Raw genomic sequence first — 19,096 nt, forward strand, 5'->3', positions numbered from 1 at the left:
AACAGCAGCAACTCGGGCACACGCTTCCGTGGCCTTGATGCCACCCCTCGCCGCCGTAATAATCTCAAATGCTATGTCGGATAGTTGAGAACCACCCGCAGGATTCGACAACTGAAGCAAAAAGTAATTGGCCACCGAGCTCATCCACCATTCACAGGGAGGAATGCAAAACCGCCCATCCAAAAGATTCCCATGCAAGTATCGCCATCCGTATGCTCGTGGGAGGTTTATAGGTCTCGTCTTCGTTCTTTCAGCCTTCACACCCATTACCACTCTTCCTCTCAGTTCTCTCACTCCCCTTCTGCGTCTCGCTTTCTCCAAGCCCCCGAGACAGGGTTTCAGTCCCACCTCTGGATCTCGGTGTCCTGCGTGCTTTGGTTTTCGCCCCTCCTTGTCTTACTAGCATCGTTCAGATGCTCTAACTGGCTCTTTTTTTGCTGCGAGGTCAACTGCGATTGGAGCTTGCCTCCGCCCGCAGACGAGGCTTTGGCTCGAGCCTGGAACGTGGTGGTCAGAAAGTTCACGATAGTTCACGATAGTTGGCACGATGGTGGTGGCGGTGTGAGCTTTGGATGGAATAAGGGAGTGTTGGATTGTTGGTGTGTTGGTGTGATGGTGTGTGCAGTCGAGCATCCCTGCCAGAGATGCACACAGCCCTCGGCCATGGGAAGGGTGAGGTCTATTTCGCTACACAGTACTATGCAGCACGGCGCGATGCGGGACGATCTGGGGGAGTCATAGATGCTGTACTCACTAGGGCTGCCTCGGAGGCCTTGCGCCGCGCATCTTCTTGGCTTCCCGATGCTTCAGCGGTCGATGAGCCACCCAACACTCGCGGGGGCCCTCCAACCTTCTTCGGAACGGGGGCAGTCGTCGGTCCTGGGGGTGGAGCAGAACCTAAGACACGGCCAGGTTGATCAAAGGGATCCGCTTCGGTCTTGCCGCAGATGTTGCCCATCTTGACGACTCGCGATGCGCCGGAGTTGAGGTCCGGGAGAGACGAGAGTTTGAATAGGGCGGGTCGACGAAGAGTATGGTTTTCAAAGCAGGCAATCAACCAACTTTGCGATGGGGTTGGTGCAGGGGAGAGTGCGGCGAGCAAGCAATGGTTTGCGATGCGCTCAGGTGTGCGAACTGCTCGTGATCTAGAGATGCTGCTGCGCCTCGAGAAAGCTTACGACGTCACTCTGCAAGGCAACTTGGCGAATGGAGAGGCGTCCGAGGTCAGGGAGTGGGCATGGAGTGGATGGGAATGCGTCCAGAGGTTCCTTTTTGCCTTGCGATAGGACCTGGAACTACAACCGAGCCTGCGAGCGAAGCTGCAAGTTGGTTCGCAGAGACGATAAGTAAATAGTGGCTGGTCGGTGAGGGTGAGTGGATTGGATGGATGGATAAATTGGTGGGGCTGGATGCACGGATACACGGTACAAATACTGGAGTGCATGCAATAGGCCAAGACCCGCTGGTGGGGGACGGTCCTGGAGGAGCGAGCGGGGTTCGGCCAGTTGCGCCAGTTCTGCAATGGGAGACTAGGGCAATTAAATAGACAAGACAAACTGCATGTGTGCCAGACAGAATATGCGCGTGGAAGAGCGTGCAGCAAGCGTTCCATGGTACCTGCTGCTCTGCTGCTGTGCTGCTGTGCTGCTGTGCCGCTGCTCTGCTGCCGTGATGCTTCTGGCTCGTATGCAAAAGACATGCCTCCGCTCGCACTGCATCGCGGCACGAGACCATGCCGATCCGAGCGCCGTCTGACTTCCTCCGGCGGCGGACAAAACCTCGGCGATCTGTGCGCTATTTGACTCCGGGTCCCGGAGAGTTCGTTGCGGCCGGCGTGGACGCAGGCGTGCGCAGGCCGGTGATCCATGCGCCGGACACGGGTCCGATTGATGGAGACGCCGTCCCACCGCGAGGATGGGCTGCATTGTTGAGCCTTGGGCGCGTGACCACAGTGTAACTGGTTGACTTATGCAGGTACCCTGGATGCCGTTTTCAAGGGGGAGCAAATGGTCCTGGTGGCTTGAGCTTAAGTTGACTGGGTGGGTTGGGGCTTTGGAAGATAAGGGGATATCCATCCATGGTTTGCTGTGTGGTTGAACGCCACCACACGAATGCCACACGAATGCCACACGAGACGAGCAACGGCGAGCTCATCCCCGCAACCAACAATCAGTTGAGGAAATCAAACGAATAGTAAATTTGCCGGGAATGCACAAAGCAGCTGAATGTGTCCATTCTGTGCATGAAATCGCATAAAATCGTACTGTAACGGCCTGTTTTTCACTTGGTACAGGGTAAGAGGCTCGCCGATGCCTGTCTCTGGCACCACCACCACGCGATTCGTCCGCGACGGGGATTGCGCGGTTTCTTTCGTCCATCGTGGTCGGCGTTGAAGCACAGCGAACAATGTTTTTTCGGCTAACATCTGCGACTTTGCAATGTTGCCTGCCCGGTCATTCCGATAATAACTCTTCCTTCGAGAGGGTACTACTTTGAGATTACCAGCTAAACCAACGAGGTTAAACGGCAAGGACGGCAACTCGTCTCAAGAATACACCTTCACGAAGACAGAACATATGAGTCGAAGAGTGGATTCAGTGGAGAGGCAGGGCAAGATCTCACTGAATCAGCGCCGTCCACATCCCCACGCCCCGACTTCAATCATCTCCACAGTGGCTTGCCTGCATGTTGCACAGCCAGGCACACGCTGTTGGCACGTTCCTGGTGCAGCAAGAAGCAGCCGGTGGGCATGGTTGAACTTTGGAAATTCGACAAACTAAAAACCTAATGCAAGATGCAAGGCGTCTCTCGTGGAGGGACCGAGACAGAGGCATGCCGCCCATCAAGAATTAGTTTTTCTTCCCGATGCATCTGTGAAAGCTACCAGCCCATACGTTGCCCTCGTGGACGGGAAAGAAAAGGCTGGACCGTCGTCGACAATTCTTCGTAGTATAAGAAGACTGGCAAGGACACCCTTCTGATCCTACCTTTTCATCCCAGCAAGCATACTCCTTCCCTTCACTAACTACCCTGACTTCCCTCACACTCTTCCCACCCCTTGCCTCACTTCACTCACACTCTTCACACTCTTCGCATTCTTCACACTCTTCCCTCTTCCCGCACTCTACTCCACAAACGAACCGACAAAATAGTCGAGCACTCTATTACTCTTTCTCCACTCCTGATTGGCTACCCCCCACTCAGCCTATCGTCACTGCGCAGCACAGACTACCTACCCTAGTCTCTGCCCCTCAGCCTCGAGCACCCAGGCCATCCGGGTTCTCATAAATCGCTTTTCTTGGCGCCTGTGCCGATCTCAAGTCTGAACATCCCACTCGGGAGTCGGGAGAGGTCTAGGCCCATCCCCATCATCCATCCTTCTGCCCATCGCGATTTTTATTTATTCTGCCTCTGTTTGGACTTTTCCGAATGGATCAATCCATGTCCTACGAGGGCCATCAGGGCATGGAAGGCATCGACCTGGATGATGGTATCAACGCTGGCGCCAACCTGCCGTTGGACGCGCACCACTTCCAGATGGATCTGGATCCCATGGTTGCCCTCCAGACCCTCAACTGGAACCAGTCTCAAATGCTGCCTCCGGCCGACTTCATCATGCCTTGGAACCCTCACACGCAGTGGTTGCAGCATCCGTGGGCAGTCTCATTAGACCAACAGGGAGCCCCTAACGTGGGCATGCTTGGTCAAGCCTTCACCGGCGGCACTACTTACGACGATGGTGCCTCCATGGCCTGCAGCTCTCACTGCGGCGTTAACTGTACAGACCAATGTGAGGAGACGCCCGATGCGTCCTGCTGCTTTGACGCTTCCTGCGTCGATGCGTCCTGCGGTGGTCTCGCGATGAACCATTCTGTCTGCTGCTTCGATGCGGCTTGCGGGATGCCGGATCCATGCCTCGACGACGAGTGCACCGAAGCAGGCGACACATGCACTGACGCGAACTGCATGGTGCCGCCCACAGTATACACGACACCAGCATCGGCTTCGATTGAAACACCACCAACAATCGAATCTGATCCCATGATCAACCCTGTCACGACCCCTGCTGACGCCAACACGGACTGTATGATGCAATGGCACCCGAAACGCTTCAAGGGCCCGACTCCTGGCTTGAATAACCCGACTCCTGGCTTGAATAACTCGACTCCTGGCTTGAATAACCCGACTCCTGACTTGAACAACCCTACTCCTGGCTCGAACATCCCGACTCCTGGATTGGATGTCCCAATTCCTGCATTGAAGGACCAGCCGCAGTCTATCAGTGCGGACGACCAGTTCTCGTGTCGATGGGTTGTCGCGAACGGAGACCTATGCAGCTTCAAGTTCGAAAACCACAAGGACCTGCAGTCTCACTGCAAGGAAGCGCACCTCAAGGACCTGGAGAAGGCGACTGGTGGGTTCAACTGCTCGTGGTACGCTTGCACCAGACGGACTCCGTTCTCGCAGAAGAGCAAACTAGAGAGGCACATGCAAACACACACAGGATGTAAGTTGACACTTGACACTTCCAACCCCAACGTACCAGGCCTTGTCCTAACGATAGCAGTCAAACCCGTCGCGTGCAATATTTGCGGAATTCTTCTTTCAGCGAAGCAGTCCCTCGAGCAGCATATGCGAACTCATTCCGGAGAGAAGCCCTGGAAATGCAAACACCCAGGCTGCACTCAGTCTTTCAAGCAACAGAGTGCGCTCAGTAAGTCCACACTTCCTTCACCTGCTGACAATCCCCGCTAACCCGGCCCTTAGCTATGCACACCCGCACTCACACAGGAGAGAAGCCGCTGATGTGTGAAATCTGCGGCAAGAGGTTTGGTGAATCATCCAACCTGTCCAAGCATCGTCGAACCCACAACGTGAAGGGCGGCCACGTCTGCGACGTCTGTGGCAAGGACTTCCACCGCTTGGACCAGCTTCGCCGCCACATGAAGACCAAGCATGAACAATTAGAAGAATAGACACAAGAATACCCCCGAGGGCATCGTTTCCTTGGGCGAGACGGCCTGGTGTTTCGGCGCAGTGGTTCTTTCTGAATGGTCTTGTTTTTGAGATATTGTTTTCGCGTGGCATTGGTCGACAAGGGGAAAAGTCGAAACCATCATGTCACCTAGGTAGTGATAGACATTAATGATAAACGCTCTTAATGTTAACTTGTTCAATAATGCGGATAGTTGTTCGCGCATATACCTACCTATGCCCATTTGCAGGCACAAGATATGTCCTAAACTCGACCATTAATCATGGTATGGTATCCCACATGAAATAGAAAATGAACAAATAACCCATAAACTGAATCTCCCGCTTATCAATGAAGCTTGTTATTTCATTTAATTCAATTCAATTCATTCGAATGGTAAGTGCGCAGATTGCGCGACTTCATTGTGATGAGCTAGGCCTGGGGGGGGGGGGGATTGGTTTTAGATGCGTAGTGAAAACGATTGTTAATGGCATCGGGGAAACAAATAAAGAAGACAAAAGAGGGGCAGAAGATATCAAGGCGAAATTTTAGGGCTCTGGTCGCTTTGCTGCCTTTGTTGGGGATGGTTAGCTGTTTAGGCCCGTGATCCGATTCGGGTCTTGCCGTTCCGATTCGGGTCTTGCCGTTCCGAAGAGTGAGTGGTGCTCGATAGTAGGGATGGCAACGACTTCGGATTGGGCGACAGATGACCTTACCACGAACGCGGCTAAGAAATCATCAATTATCACTCCCTTTATGCTGAGGCTGGCAAGTGTAGTGGGAGTGAAAAATCCCTCTTGCGGAAAGGCCGTCGATGTTGTTTAGAGTGCAACTAGTCGTCGGTTCGGCTCGGAGACAACGCATTCCCGCAAACGGAGCGAGTATCCTGGCCACATCTACGCCTCAGCTGCATCATTGCAGTTGCATCACTTCACAATTGGCCCATCACTCATTTCACAGCTCTCTTGGGAAGGTGGAATACGCATGCCTCGGCGTTCTTGATCATGACCTCATTTTTTTTAGGCTGCCTGACCGGGCAGCCCATTGTGGACATCCCGTCCCAGAACGAGGCCCAAACCGGGAAATAAGTACAAGTCAGACCGAGATTCCCTGAGCCATGCGATGCAAGTTCGAAGCCTTTTGTTCAAAGAAAAAGCACGCCACGCCCTCCATACCCCGTTTCCCTTCTACCCAGATGTCCGTCAACCCTTCAAGCAATTTAAGCCTGCGATTGATCGTTAGCAAACCATGTCCAATACAACAAATCATCACGTCCGCAGCGGATGACAGATTGCGTCTGCCACCATGACTACGACGTCGAGTCCTCTCGTACCTTGATGGCGAACTTGCGCTGGGGGAAGTGAACGGTGCGCTTCTTGGCCTTCTGCAACACGCGGGCCTTGTCTTCGGGGGATAATCGGCGGCGGATGGCGCGGGTCTGCTTGGGTCGGAGGTCGAGAGGAGCGTACTTCTTGTTCTTGTAGAACAGGCGGAGCTGAGCCCTTTGCTTGGCGTTGATGATGGTGAGGACGCGAGCGATGGACTTGCGGAGGTCGTGACTGGAGATCCACCGGATTAGCACAAGTGGCCTTCCAAAGAAAAAAAAGTACAAGCCCAAAGTTTGCTTTGGGAGAGGGATTCGGCTCACATCTTGTTCAGCTTGCTGCCGGAAGAAGCGACCTTCTGGATGCGGAGCTGGCCGAGCTCAGTCTTGAGCTCGCCGAGTTGCTTCGTCAACTCATCCTTGTTCTTGCTCCAGAGCGCAACCGCCTTGACCTTGCCCGACGACTATAACCTGTCAGCATCCCATTCCTCTGAATTCTTGTGCATGGTGTTGTCGCTTCACGGTGGAAGACTCGATAGGGGGAATCGATCGTGTGAGTGACTGTGCGTGTGTTTGGTCGTTGTCGAACAATTCGATTGGGGTGTGAAAGCGGATGGGAGCGACGACACGGTGCTGACGTCCGAGTGAAAGGGGGCAAGAAGGTGTGTACTCACCATCTTGATTAGCTTCGAAGTGGTTGGCGAAGTGAGTCGACGAGTGTGTTGAAAAATATCAGCCTCAACCGTAACCGTCCGTGTCGCGATAGATCGTAGGCGTAGAATTTAGAGAAGTTTGCCGAGAGGGTGAAAAATTGCCCTAGGGCTTGAGGAGCGTGTGCGAAATAGTGGAGAATATGAGTGGTTTCACAATTTTTCATTGGACAGTGGGCTTTGGCAGTCTGAGAGGGGTCCCCCAAACACGTGATGTACCTCGTGACGTTGATTTCGCGCTAGTGAAGGCGGTGAGCTGTTCTGCCGATTCCGGGATGGTCCAGGTGTCGGTCGTCGTCGTCGTCAGGGAGTCGGTTGTCGACAGGGTGTTGCGTTGAGCCTCGCTGAAGCCATTCCATCATCATTTGTCACTGAAATCTTTACTTTCGCAATAATGGCTGCGCCGTCGGGGAATGCTGGTTGGGCTCACCTGCGGCAGCAGGCCCGAACATTAGAGACTCAGGTCCGTCGCGAGTGGCATCATGCGTCATGAGGAGCTAGCTGACGTCGTTGCAGACCGAGAACCTATTCCACACATACTCGCAGTTCTCCACAGCTACCAACATCCCGGCGAAGCCTACGGATGAAGAGCGCGAAACAGAGCAGAAGCTGGAGGAGCTTCTGGAAAAGGTACGCTTTTGCGCCCTTACGTCCCGGTTCGTCCGGCGACACTAACCCATATTCGCAGCGCGATGCCAGCATCACCCAACTCTCCCGCCTCCTCGACTCCGAAGCCGCCCTCACATCATCCGCCCTCAAGCAGAACAACCTCTCCCTCCTCCGCGAGAAGTTGACCAACCACAAGCGTGACCTGACACGACTGCGGTCGACCCTCCAACAAGCCCGCGACCGCGCGAACCTCCTTACCAATGTCCGCTCCGATATCAACGAATACCGGACCAACAACCCCGAAGCCGCAGAGGCCGACTATATGCTCGAGGAGCGCAACCGTGTAGACAACAGCAACAACATGGCGGATAGTGTGCTTAGCCAGGCCTATGCCGTCAACGACAGCTTCAACCTGCAGCGCGAGACCTTGGCGAGTATCAACCGCCGAATCAACCAAGCCGCAGCCCAAGTGCCGGGGCTGAACTCGTTGATTGGAAGGATATCGGCCAAGAAGAGGAGAGATGGCATCATCATGGGAGGCTTTGTTGCATTTTGCTTCATTGTCTTCTGGTTGATGATGTAAAACACAACGAGACGGGAATTTGCATATCTCATAGGCGTTCAGGGGTATCAGCGTGCATTTGTTGTACAGTATGGTGGGGACATGGGATATCTAAGTTACAGTATCCTCTCTTGATAGAGAGTGTGAATTACAATGCCTTTGGGACCTCGAGATGTTGTTTTCCCGGGTGCTGCTCCCGCGCTGTTGCAGGCAGCGTGGTCTCCCTGTTGATCTCATCAACGAGCCGTCCAAGGCCCTTTGCTAGGCCCTCTCGCTCATCAGGCTCGCTCGGTCCGCTCCCTGCCCATCGCACTCGGCAATATTGGTCAACCAGGAAGACGTAGCCGACCTTGCTGTTTAACAGACCGATCGACTCGCGGATATCGTCTGTGATGCCGCGGCGCACTAGGAAGTACTTGTCCCAGTCCCTTTCGGGAAACTGCTTGCGGAGCGAGCTCATGAAGAAGCGCACGAGCCATGCCTTGCCTGCATTGTCCTCGTAGTTGAGATTGACGAGCTGCGCAAGGTCACCGTGCTGGGCCAGGACCTGGTGCAGCGCCGGGTTTTCCTCCTTGGAGGTAAAGGTGGCTGCTTGCTGCTCGGCCCATCGGCTGTTGAAGAAGGCGACGACGCTCGCCTTGCCCGTCAGGAGCGGTGTTGTATCGCGCGGGTTTCGGTCGGCCTTGAGGAGGGTCTCGCCGTAGAAGTTGGGAAAGAAGAGCGAGAGCTCCGCCTTGAACAGTCGTGGTGGGGCAATGAAGGATTTGCCCTTGTGGTGTTGCAGGTTGCCCCAATCTCGGAAATACGGTCTTGATATTTTTGCCGTCCTGTTTTAATAAAGTATCAACATGTGTTTATCTTATGCCATCGTTTCAGACGTGGTGCTTACAGTTCTTTTCGCCTTTGCAAGTGCTTGTCGTAATTCACGAAGTCTTCGCGGCGCTGCCGCAACGTTCGGCTGTCAATGCCAGAATTTTCGCCTGCCTTTGGCGGGAGCGGCATGCCAATTGGCCTCGGCAGAGGCTTCGGGGTGAACTTGCCCTCGAATCGCTTGCCGTAGCTTCGGGGAGCTTCAATCGGGGCGCCGGTGAGGTTGGCCTGGGGGTCCATGGAGGAGCCGGACGCGGGCTTTTCGGCCCTCGCCCCGCGGATGGCGGACGAGGTGAAGGAGCGGCGGGCCTCGCAAAAGAGGCATGTCAGCGGCCGTCGTGAAAGGCCGGACAGGGCCAGCTCGAGTCGTCGTGACGCCATGGCGGGCTTGATCGCGTCGCGGGTGCTGCGCTGCTGGTCGGGAGTTGGAAATTTCACGGGCCAGGGCCCACGCTTCTCCGGTCGGAGCCCAGAAACGCCGCCGATCCATGGGCACGGAGCAATCGGTCGCGTGTGGGGACGCGGACCAATTCGGGTTAGCGTGCCGTCATCCCCAGACTCGGCTATCCACGGGGAGCTTCACGGCCAAAGTCACAATGCCGACTGAACCCCTTCGGCTTTACCATACCCATGGTTCCTCTTCTTCCTCGAGCCGGCTCAAGATGGCTGTGCTTGTTCCTTCTCTTCCCAGCTTCAATTGCCTGCCATCATGTTTCTCCAGCGTGGATCTCGAGTGCTTCGAAAACAATGGCAAACTGCCAAGGGCATGAGCCAGACGGCCATGACATCACGGCCCGCCGTCGTCTCTCCCAGATGGTTCAGCGAGTCGAGAAGATTAATGGTGATTAAGCCGGTATTGCTAGCCGACATTGGCGAGGGTAAGTAAATACTTATGGCTACCTCCCGAAAACAACTTTGCAAAGACAGAGGACTAACTAGCCCAGGCATTGTCGAGTGCGAGGTCATCCAATGGTTCGTGGAACCCGGCGCCCGCGTCGAGGAGTTCTCCCCACTGTGCGAAGTCCAGAGCGACAAAGCTTCCGTGGAGATCACCAGTCGCTTCTCGGGTGTGGTCAAGAAGCTCTACTACGAGGCCGGCGAAATGGCCAAGGTGGGGAAGGCATTTGTGGACATTGACATCGAAGGCGATGCCAAAGTCGAGAACATCGAACCTTCGCCCCCCAAGCAACCTGAGAAGGTAGCTATCTCTCCGGCGCCTGTTGTTGCGTCGGAGTCAATCACGGAAAAAGAGGCCGATGCGATTTCTGGGGAGGTGGCGCCTACGACTCCGCGCAAGGAAAAGGGCAAGTGCGCAAGCCTTGCTACGCCAGCTGTCCGGCATCTCTCTAAGGAACTCAAGATCGACATCATGGACATCGACGGGACGGGCAAGGATGGCAGAGTCCTGAAAGAAGACATTTACAAGTTTGTCAAGGCCAGAGATGCCCAACCAGTATCCCCGTCCCTGGCATCGACCTTCCCCCAGGATCCGTCCATCCAGACGGAAACAGTGGTGCCGCTGTCCAACACACAACTGCAAATGTTCAAGACCATGACGCGGTCTCTGACAATCCCCCATTTCCTCTATGCCGACGAAGTCGACTTCTCGAATCTTGTGGAGCTGCGTACCCGCATCAACCGCGTGCTCTCCAAAAGCTCAATGGCGGATGGTCAGCTCTCTAAGCTGTCGTACCTACCGTTCATTATCAAGGCTGTTTCGCTGGCGATATACCAATACCCCATACTCAATGCAAGGGTGGATGTTGACACTAAGACCAATAAGCCATGCTTGGTGCACCGTCCCCAGCACAACGTCGGGATCGCCATGGACACACCCCAGGGATTGATGGTGCCTGTTATTAAGAACGTCGGAGCTCTCAACATCGTGTCGATCGCGGCAGAGCTGGCCCGACTGCAAGGCCTCGCTGCACAGGGGAAGCTGTCACCTGCAGACTTTTCGGGTGGCACTATCACTGTGACCAACATTGGCAGTATTGGTGGTACATACGTCAGCCCGGTCATTGTCGAGCGCGAGGTGGCTATCTTGGGTATCGGACGTATGCGTACCGTGCCAGCATTTGACGAGGCCGACCAGGTCATCAAGAAACAGGTGTGCAACTTCAGCTGGAGTGCTGATCACCGAGTCATTGATGGCGCAACCATGGCGCGGGCCGCAGAGTTCATCCGAACAGTAGTAGAGGAGCCAGATGTTATGGTGATGCAGCTAAGATAGACATGATATGCGATTACATTAAGACCCAATAAACTTATCGAGAGTAGACAATTCACTACACCTGTCCGTCCCCCTTTTCCCTGAATCGGGAAGTCCACCTTGGGACTGCAAGGGCTTAGTTTGTTTATAAGTTGGCACCGAGATTGCAAGCAAACATAGATGCTTTGGCAGATAGCTGTAAGCCGCAGCCTCTGGGGGTAACTCGACGATGAAGATGTCTCTTGGTGGGTGTCTGTGTGGTGCCAGTTGAGGGGCCGAGGGATAGTATACACACCGTTTGAGCGTAATATTACAGAAGTTGAGTCTTTCATGACGAATTCTCCTTTTTTTCTTCGGATATAAAATCGGGGTTGGGATATTTACCTGCAACGAAGGGAGGGCTATGAAAGCTACGATAAAATGGTGGACTGTTTGAAATCCAATTGAATAAAGTTATGGGAGACCATCAAATGTTCCTTTCGAATATTTTAAATACACACATGATTTTAGAGCATTCTATAGGTTTTTTTTAATTAGCAGCTTTCTCAATTTCAATTCGTTGTTGCGTACGATTAGGATAGGGTAGGCGACACTGAAAAGGAGCCAACCATTCTTTTGCTCACATTTTGCCAATGGAGGCGGGAATATGGAACGAATATACTTATCTGCTATGGGTTTTCCTCCAGGTTAAAAAAAAAAGATTGCTCCTAAATGTAACCTCCGCCAAGGTTTTATGATCGGCCGTCTGTAGCTGCATGTGACTGCTAGGATCTATGGTCTTCATGCAGAGGGGTGGGATATTTGGATAGAATCTGTTGTTGTATTCACGGCATGGTTCTAGGCCCGACTGAGCCGTACGCTTGGACCTGGATTCTCAAGCCCCGACAGCTCCGGGCTGCTGTTACCGACTCTCTGTTGAAGCTAGGGCAGAGGACCTGGCCGCCTAAAAATCTCATGAAGTCTAGTTAGAGCAAAGCGATATGCAACGATGATGTTGGTGTCAGCAATTAAGACAGCTGAGGTTTCTCGTGACCATCTCGTGCAGCTGGCTTCCTGTACGTCGCCGTGTACGTCACCGACTATTGCTCGTGTAGCATGCCGGCACCCTCTACAAGTTCCAAAAGTCGCCTCTACTCGAGCGATGCGGTTGAAAATTGCCTGTTTCGTCCACACACATATCTCCCTCGTCCAAGCCTCCCCCAACTTCGGCTGCCACACCGGCTTCCTGCAATGTCGAGGGGATGAGGGGTAGATGGATCAAGCGGTGGCTGCAACGATGGGTAATTGCGCTATGGGGAGTGGCTCATGTGAGGGTTGCAGGCGGGGAGCATGTACGTAGGTGGGACACCCGAGCTGTGTTCTGGCAAACTTCCATTTGCTCGCAGTTGAGAATGCCTGGCCGGGTAACATGCAACATGTACCGGTAGTACTGTAGTACGCAACGCGCAATCTGGAACAGGGAATATGCAGCTTGTTAATGATGACAGATGGCAGACGGCAAATGACATATGACTGATTATGGGCGCGGACCGATGAAGCGTCGGTGGGTTACACAACCCCCAAGCCAAGGCCCTGCCCGGACGTAACTATTCGCATCCGCCCCTCCCGTCTGTCCTCCCTTGCATTCTTTTGCAACCCATGTAGGTTGATCACCCCCTTTCAACCTCCCCCCGCACCCCGCGCGTTGCCGCTGCAGAGCGCAGTCTGTATGTACATTTGGTGTGACGGCTCTAATTTAGTTGACTTGCGGGGGCGGCTTCCAGCCTAGCCCCATGGCCTCGGCTTAGGCTGGGTCGGAGAGTTCCCCGAGGAGCGGCCTAGTGGCCAGCCGAGTAATTTGCTTCCACGCAACGCAAGAATCAAGTTGAAAATACAAAAAACTCCATGATGGTAAAATCCAATCGGGACCAGTAATGATGGTCGACTTGAAACGCTGTGACTCCAGGCTAAACCAATTTTTTGCGAATACCGTACACTTCCGGATGACGAAAGTGTATGCTCGTGTGACCAATGCTTGTTGTTGTTGTAGTAGGTGCATGCGGGTGTGTAAGAGTGACTTGTGCGAGAGAACATGCAGCCTATAGTTCGTCATAGTCCTCAGTCATGGTCTCCAAGACATTCGCCAAGGCGGCTCGCTTGACCTCATCGATGGATACGCTGACATCGATGGTGACGACGTCCCTCTCGTCGCTCGTGGGACGCTCGAGGATGTCGAACTGGCTGTGGACCATGTTGGCACCCATGTAGTGGTTCTCTCGCTGCGAGACACGGGCGAGGAGGACTTCCTCGGGCGCGTTGAGGAAGATGAAGTGGATGCAGAGGCGGTGGTCGAAGTAGCCGGCGACGCGAATGACGTCGCGGTACTTGCGCTTCAGGGCTGAACAAGTGAGGACGACACCGTCAGCGCCGGCGTTGATCCGGTTAATAGACTCCTCTCGGAGAGCCGTGAGCCAGTCCCAGCGGTCCGCATCCGTCAGAGGAGTGCCGGTGCGCATCTTTTCGACGTTGGCAGGAGGGTGGAACTGAAAGTCGTGTTAGTGGTGAGACCGTGTAAACCGGAGCACGCGGCAGCCACCCGGGGCACGCCACAGGAGGGAAGGGGTCACACTCACGGAATCACCCTCGATGTAGGGCATGTTCAGGGTGTTGGCCAAATACTCGGCGATGGTGCTCTTTCCACAGCCAGCCGGGCCAGTAACCAGCCAGATGTGCTGCTGGTCTTTGGCGTTGTGGCCATTGACGGCAGTCGAATTCAGGGAAGCCAGAGGCGACGGCGTGGTAGGGGTTGCCTGCAGCGAAGGTGGCAAGGGAACAGAGGCCGGGGCCCGGGGAGCCTTGATGGGCATGGCGGGAGAATCGTAGGACAACATGTCGAGAGGATGCGAAGGGTGTAAGTCGAGGTTGGAGCAGGAAGGATGAAAGCAGGGTTCGATGACTCCTTTGGCGTTGTGGTAGAGAAAGGGAACGGGTCGGAGTTGACGGGACGGCAGTCGTAGGCCGAGTTCGGTGTACATGTATGAATACGCGCAAGGGCAGTCTAATTCCAGTCAAGGAAGTAGAAGAGGGTTTGTGAGGGTTGGTATTAGGTTCAACAAGGCAATGCGAGGTAGAGCGGCAAGGAAGAAATCCAAAGGATCAAAAAGCCAACAACTTAAAATGTGAGATGGGGGTTCGGTCGGGGAGGCAAACGACTGGGCAAGGGGGACCAGAGGCTTCTATTATAAGGCTGATGACGAGAAAGACATTTCCGGCTTCTGGCAACGGGGAGAAGGCCGTGGGCCAGTCCGTGGATCAGGCCTCCCCCGAGCCTGTTACGGACCGTCCGTACTCGCGCAAGTGACGTGGGGGAGTGTGTAATAGCTAGCAGGCGCCGGTGGGCCGGGTCACTTGGTCACTAGTTGTACTGTGGAACCGACGGCGTCCCGGGTGTCTTCCAGCCAGCGCCGGGGTGTGTGTAATGCGTGGTAGTGAGTGGATGCGGTTGAATTGGAAGAGGCCAGGGCAAGTTTTTCCCGTCGTGTCCACTCCGACCCAAGCAATTTTCAGGCTTTTTTTTCGCCGCTTCTTTGTGGGTGGAAGGGTGGAAGATGTAATGCATGGGGAGAGGGGGTGGATTACAGGGGAGTCAGGGGGGCTTGGCCGTGATCGACCCCACAGACTTGACCTGGGACTGAACTGGGACTGACCTGAGCAGGGGTAAAGTCTCAGAGATGGCGTACATTGACATTGCAGTAGTGACAGGGAAAGGGAGTGGAAGGCAAGGGGGGGACGCAGCAGGATAGGTAGAAAGCAACAGGTCATGATTGTTGTTTAGAAGCTGGAGAACACGAAGAAGACGCTGGGAAGAACTGGAATTGCTACGCAGTCTGGACCTACGCAGGGTTGGGTGAGCGGCAAATAGGTAGACAGGGGAAAAGCGACTTTGGGGGCGTGTCTGAGTGTCTGAGTGTCTGAGTGTCTGAGTGAGTGAGCTCCTCTTTCTGGGGGAGCCGGGCGTCGGTGTCGGTGTCGGTGACAGGGTTGGCATGTATGTATTTTGGGACAGGTCACGAGTACACTCTTGGTGCCTCGAGGCTTGGCGGCGGCTTGATGTCACAATGAACAATCATTCCGGGGAAGACAGACAGCGTACGAAGTAGCGTGGCATGCTACGTAGTACAGGCGACGCACGCATCAGCGGTGCATGCAGTGGCTTCCGGAACAAGCTGGAGGTGAGGTGGGGGTGTCTTGGGGTGTCTTGGGGCGTCTTGGGGCGTCTCGCCGTATTACTTGATACGACTCACTCACCTCAGACATGGGGAAGTACAGTGTCGGCCTGTACAGTACGATTCTGTTGAGTACGGAGTACAATCGCAGTCCTGCAGAGTGACAACCCTCTCCGCAATCCAACCGCCTGTTGTGGCCTGCCGCAGGGCAACATCCCGTCCAAAGCGCTCCCACTGCATCCAGCCCTCCATCGATTCTGGAGATGTTGCATCCCATGCCATCCCGATCCCGTGCCCAGACGCAAATGAATGCCCGGCCAAGCCAACAGCCCGACCGAGGACGTGGAAAGCAACCCCAATCCCAACAACCTCGAAGCAGCCTGCCGTTCTTGCTCGGCCCGTGGTCCAGTGCGCTGGGCTGGGATGCATCATTCGACAATAGGGGACGATCCGATCCAGATCGTCGTTTGACAGCAACAAATGCCGTTGGGCAACCCTCCCACAGCCTAAAACCTTGGTCACTCAGCCGCTTGGGGGCCACTCCGTACGTGCTGTACGTGCTGGGACCAGGCAATTACGGCTGCTGTCCCCGGCACGCGATGGAGGTCTGCCGCCAACCTGCCGTGATGCGCCATGGGTATCTGGCTCCGATGGGCGTCCGGCGGCGTAGGGCAGAATATTCTGTGCGTCTCGATCGGGAAAGAGGCGCCGGAGCGGACTACGCCGATGTGGTACTCCTTTGGTCCCCGCTGCCGTCCACGAGTCCGGTCCACGGGTCCCGTCCTCGACAAACTCGAACCAAACAGAACAACTCACAGGCGCAGCAATTGACGAAATGGCGGGCAGCCAGGCCAAACAGCGAGGCCTCTTCGGAGCAGACAGGGACCAGGCAGTTACTTTCCTACATATTCGTACCAAAGTACTGCATCCGATTTCCTCCCCACTCCCCGCAGTTTCTCCCGCTGGTTGGGGATGCACCCTGGCCCCAGCCAGAGAAGAGGAGAAGAAGAGCGAGGAATGTCTCACCAAAAAACGAGTGCGAGGGTAGTCGGGAGGCGTTGTTACACACCCCCACCCCACCTCCAGCGATCCTCTACAAAGTACTATGTACTGTACGGAGTACTACGAACGGATACCACCCTCCAGCGCTCTCCAGCGCCCTCTCGCACCCACTGACATCCTCTGCGGCGTAAAAGGAAAAAATCCTAGTCGTTGTCCAGCCAGGCCGTGTCCCGCGCGTGGAGCTCGACCGCATGGGTGTGCTGCGTAGCGTGGGGGTCGCAGATTTCTCGAGGTCAGGCGGAGGTGGTGCCCCACAGAGCCGCCCCATAGCCTGCTGTTCCCACTGGCCGCTGACCGGACCTCATCTTCACGCCCGATCGTGACTGGTGAATGAATGAGACGCAAATTACAACAATAGAAATGAAACAGAGAATGGAGACCGAAGTTGGATACGTATACTGCGTAGTAGTTCTGCTTTGGTCACTCGCAACCTCAGTTCGGGCATGACGTGAAAAGTCATCACTCAATTCGTCTCGATCGACCTCCCGTCACATCACCATCTCCTCCACAAACTAGTCCGGTCATGGGCCATTGCCAACCACTCGGGACGTTCACCTCCCAACAAGGTAAGCATTCAATTCACCATCGACCTTTCCTGCTTCCCCGGTTGGCGTCTCTGGGCTAGCTAACTAACCAGATTAACTCCCCACCCTTCGACGTTCGGTTCGGCTGGCAGGTCGACATTCCGAAGCAATGGCTCGGTGGATGTTGGTGGACACTCCGACTACCTAGGCGGACACTCCGACACTGTCGGTCATGCTAGTTAGTGCTTGCTTGCAGCACGCTTTGCTCGCCGAGTTTCATCCCCTGTTGCTTCTGTTGCCAGATGTCGCATTGGCTCCATGTCAAAGGCCACACCGCTCCTGCTCATCCTCATTCATCGGAGGGCCATCTTCGATTTCTCCAAGCCTTGGGCTTCACTGAGGGGCAGCAGGCTTGATTGCAACTCTACCAACCCGATGTACCTATCGTGTTCTCTATACCCACGCAACGGCACAGCCTCTAATCAGCGCAGAATGACACCCTCCCACTTTCTAGCATTCCCGTCGTGCTCTCTAGCACTCCCGTGGTTCCGATTGCTGAACCTTTGTCTGGCGATCCGCTTCTCCGTTTGCACCCGTTCCTGACTTGTCCTGCATTCACGCGGTGAAGCTGAACCTGGCACTACTCTTCAACTAGTGACCGGGAGGTACATTCGGCAGTCCATCCGGTCTGCAGTATCGGGTCGGTATGCTGCACATCGTGTGCGTAGGCGGCGAGGTGCGGGTGGGACTCAACGTTTGTTTCCGACCGACAGCTCTCATGACATGATGTGCCTCTCCCGCCCCATACCATGCGAGTGCGTCGGATACGTATCTATTGAGCAATCAGCTAAACTTGTGCGCCCGTATAGCACCGGATTCCCCCGCGGGTGTTTGAGTGGGGGCCTCATCCTAGATGCAGGATATCCACGTAGAAATTTCGTGGTTGTTTCTTTATCCCACGCGGAGCGATTCTCGGCCGCGCCCACCCGGTCCGAAGTCACCGACGACGGCTAACTGATTCCTTGAACGTCTGGCCTGAGATGACAAGGCACAGGTTGCGGCCCTCACCGCTTTGATCACTGTATAGAGCTCTGAGAATAAAGTTAAGAAGATCTCATAACGACCCGGATTGTTCATACGACATAGGTGGATGTAATGAGTGCCTGATCCTCAAGTTAGCTGGGAGGAGGCTGAAGAGTCGCCAACTTTCTCAACCTAATCTTGAATTGAGCCCAGGTCGGTTTAGGCATGTCTGCTTTCGCACATATACAGGAGGCGCGGTCATTTGTTGGATGGTGTCTAAGAGGGGCATATAGCCGCCGAGCCTCGCTACGTTATCTACGAATAACAGTTACCAAGGACGTCTAATTAGGCAAGTATACCCAACCCATTGGTTCGAGATGGAACGCCCTGATAGGAAAGGCAAACAAAGCCAAGGATAGACGCACGGAGCATGTGATTGTTAACTGCAATTGTTTCTGAATTGTTATTCGCACACGAGAATATTACTGTTCGTACACAGGGACAAGCTTCTTTACTAAAGCATCAGTTGGGTTGAGGTACCTACCGTGTGTGTATAGTAGTCAAAGGCGGTACTGAAAATGGGACCTAATAAATCTATATAAATAAAATAAAATGAATACTCTAAACTGCTCTAATATGATACTAGATGATCACGAATAGGATTAAGAATGTAGTTATGTGTGCAAATAGTAATACATGTGTGCGAATGCAATACTCTTGTTTCTGGACAACACGTTCTTTTACACTTCTTGGACGGTTCTGAAACGATCCCATCTCTGCTCGTCTCCGGCTGGCCACCTTCGTTTCTGGTCATCATGGGATACCTTGAAGCTCCTCGGCCTTCTCGTGCCGTACTTGCTTGTGACGAGCCGCCAATTGCCATGGCCTAGACAAAAAAGTACGACACCACGCCATCTGTTCCCGCAGCTTGGCGGACCCGTGAGCCCGATCTGGCAGCTCGACATGATGGGAGCCCCTCCTTTGGAGTGGCTGAGAGTGGCGCCACCGAGTTCCATTGAG

The 19,096-nt window shown here is 54.5% G+C and overlaps 9 protein-coding genes across 9 annotated transcripts; 5 read left to right on the forward strand and 4 right to left on the reverse strand.

Moving 5' to 3' along the window:
* Positions 1–338: 338 nt before the first annotated feature.
* On the reverse strand, positions 339–958 carry BGZ61DRAFT_470533 (uncharacterized protein; the record flags this gene model as incomplete). Its single annotated transcript, XM_046248089.1, has 2 exons — positions 339–497; positions 755–958. 2 exons carry the CDS (start codon positions 956–958, stop codon positions 339–341), a joined length of 363 nt encoding a protein of 120 aa, XP_046111831.1.
* A 654-nt stretch (positions 959–1,612) lies between these two features.
* On the forward strand, positions 1,613–2,204 carry BGZ61DRAFT_437533 (uncharacterized protein). The gene has a single exon (XM_046244135.1). It carries the CDS (start codon positions 1,733–1,735, stop codon positions 1,955–1,957), a length of 225 nt encoding a protein of 74 aa, XP_046111832.1. The 5' UTR covers positions 1,613–1,732; the 3' UTR covers positions 1,958–2,204.
* A 986-nt stretch (positions 2,205–3,190) lies between these two features.
* On the forward strand, positions 3,191–5,151 carry BGZ61DRAFT_7843 (uncharacterized protein). Its single transcript, XM_046257091.1, has 3 exons — positions 3,191–4,507; positions 4,568–4,714; positions 4,768–5,151. The coding sequence occupies exons 1-3, from the start codon at positions 3,430–3,432 to the stop codon at positions 4,974–4,976; spliced, it is 1,434 nt and encodes a 477-aa protein (XP_046111833.1). The 5' UTR covers positions 3,191–3,429; the 3' UTR covers positions 4,977–5,151.
* Positions 5,152–6,194: 1,043 nt separating this feature from the next.
* BGZ61DRAFT_470536 (uncharacterized protein) lies at positions 6,195–6,976 on the reverse strand (the record flags this gene model as incomplete). Its single annotated transcript, XM_046248090.1, has 4 exons — positions 6,195–6,200; positions 6,309–6,564; positions 6,624–6,763; positions 6,974–6,976. 4 exons carry the CDS (start codon positions 6,974–6,976, stop codon positions 6,195–6,197), a joined length of 405 nt encoding a protein of 134 aa, XP_046111834.1.
* Positions 6,977–7,310: 334 nt separating this feature from the next.
* Positions 7,311–8,295, forward strand: BGZ61DRAFT_582298 (putative vesicle transport v-SNARE protein Gos1; the record flags this gene model as incomplete). The annotated part of the gene is made up of 4 exons (XM_046256281.1): positions 7,311–7,472; positions 7,526–7,639; positions 7,698–8,197; positions 8,244–8,295. The coding sequence occupies exons 1-4, from the start codon at positions 7,404–7,406 to the stop codon at positions 8,293–8,295; spliced, it is 735 nt and encodes a 244-aa protein (XP_046111835.1). The 5' UTR covers positions 7,311–7,403.
* Positions 8,296–8,328: 33 nt separating this feature from the next.
* On the reverse strand, positions 8,329–9,431 carry BGZ61DRAFT_470538 (ATP10 protein-domain-containing protein; the record flags this gene model as incomplete). The annotated part of the gene is made up of 2 exons (XM_046248091.1): positions 8,329–9,007; positions 9,070–9,431. 2 exons carry the CDS (start codon positions 9,429–9,431, stop codon positions 8,329–8,331), a joined length of 1,041 nt encoding a protein of 346 aa, XP_046111836.1.
* Positions 9,432–9,613: 182 nt separating this feature from the next.
* BGZ61DRAFT_511731 (2-oxoacid dehydrogenase acyltransferase) lies at positions 9,614–11,333 on the forward strand. The gene is made up of 2 exons (XM_046252133.1): positions 9,614–9,928; positions 9,995–11,333. The coding sequence occupies exons 1-2, from the start codon at positions 9,760–9,762 to the stop codon at positions 11,281–11,283; spliced, it is 1,458 nt and encodes a 485-aa protein (XP_046111837.1). The 5' UTR covers positions 9,614–9,759; the 3' UTR covers positions 11,284–11,333.
* A 2,007-nt stretch (positions 11,334–13,340) lies between these two features.
* BGZ61DRAFT_488596 (P-loop containing nucleoside triphosphate hydrolase protein) lies at positions 13,341–14,132 on the reverse strand (the record flags this gene model as incomplete). Its single annotated transcript, XM_046250122.1, has 2 exons — positions 13,341–13,784; positions 13,875–14,132. The coding sequence occupies 2 exons, from the start codon at positions 14,130–14,132 to the stop codon at positions 13,341–13,343; spliced, it is 702 nt and encodes a 233-aa protein (XP_046111838.1).
* A 1,598-nt stretch (positions 14,133–15,730) lies between these two features.
* Positions 15,731–16,660, forward strand: BGZ61DRAFT_470541 (uncharacterized protein; the record flags this gene model as incomplete). Its single annotated transcript, XM_046248092.1, has 1 exon — positions 15,731–16,660. One exon carries the CDS (start codon positions 15,731–15,733, stop codon positions 16,658–16,660), a length of 930 nt encoding a protein of 309 aa, XP_046111839.1.
* Positions 16,661–19,096: the final 2,436 nt, after the last annotated feature.

The sequence above is a fragment of the Ilyonectria robusta genome (genome assembly GCF_021365365.1).
Source record: "Ilyonectria robusta strain PMI_751 chromosome Unknown BGZ61scaffold_1, whole genome shotgun sequence".
NCBI classification, from domain to species: domain Eukaryota; kingdom Fungi; phylum Ascomycota; class Sordariomycetes; order Hypocreales; family Nectriaceae; genus Ilyonectria; species Ilyonectria robusta.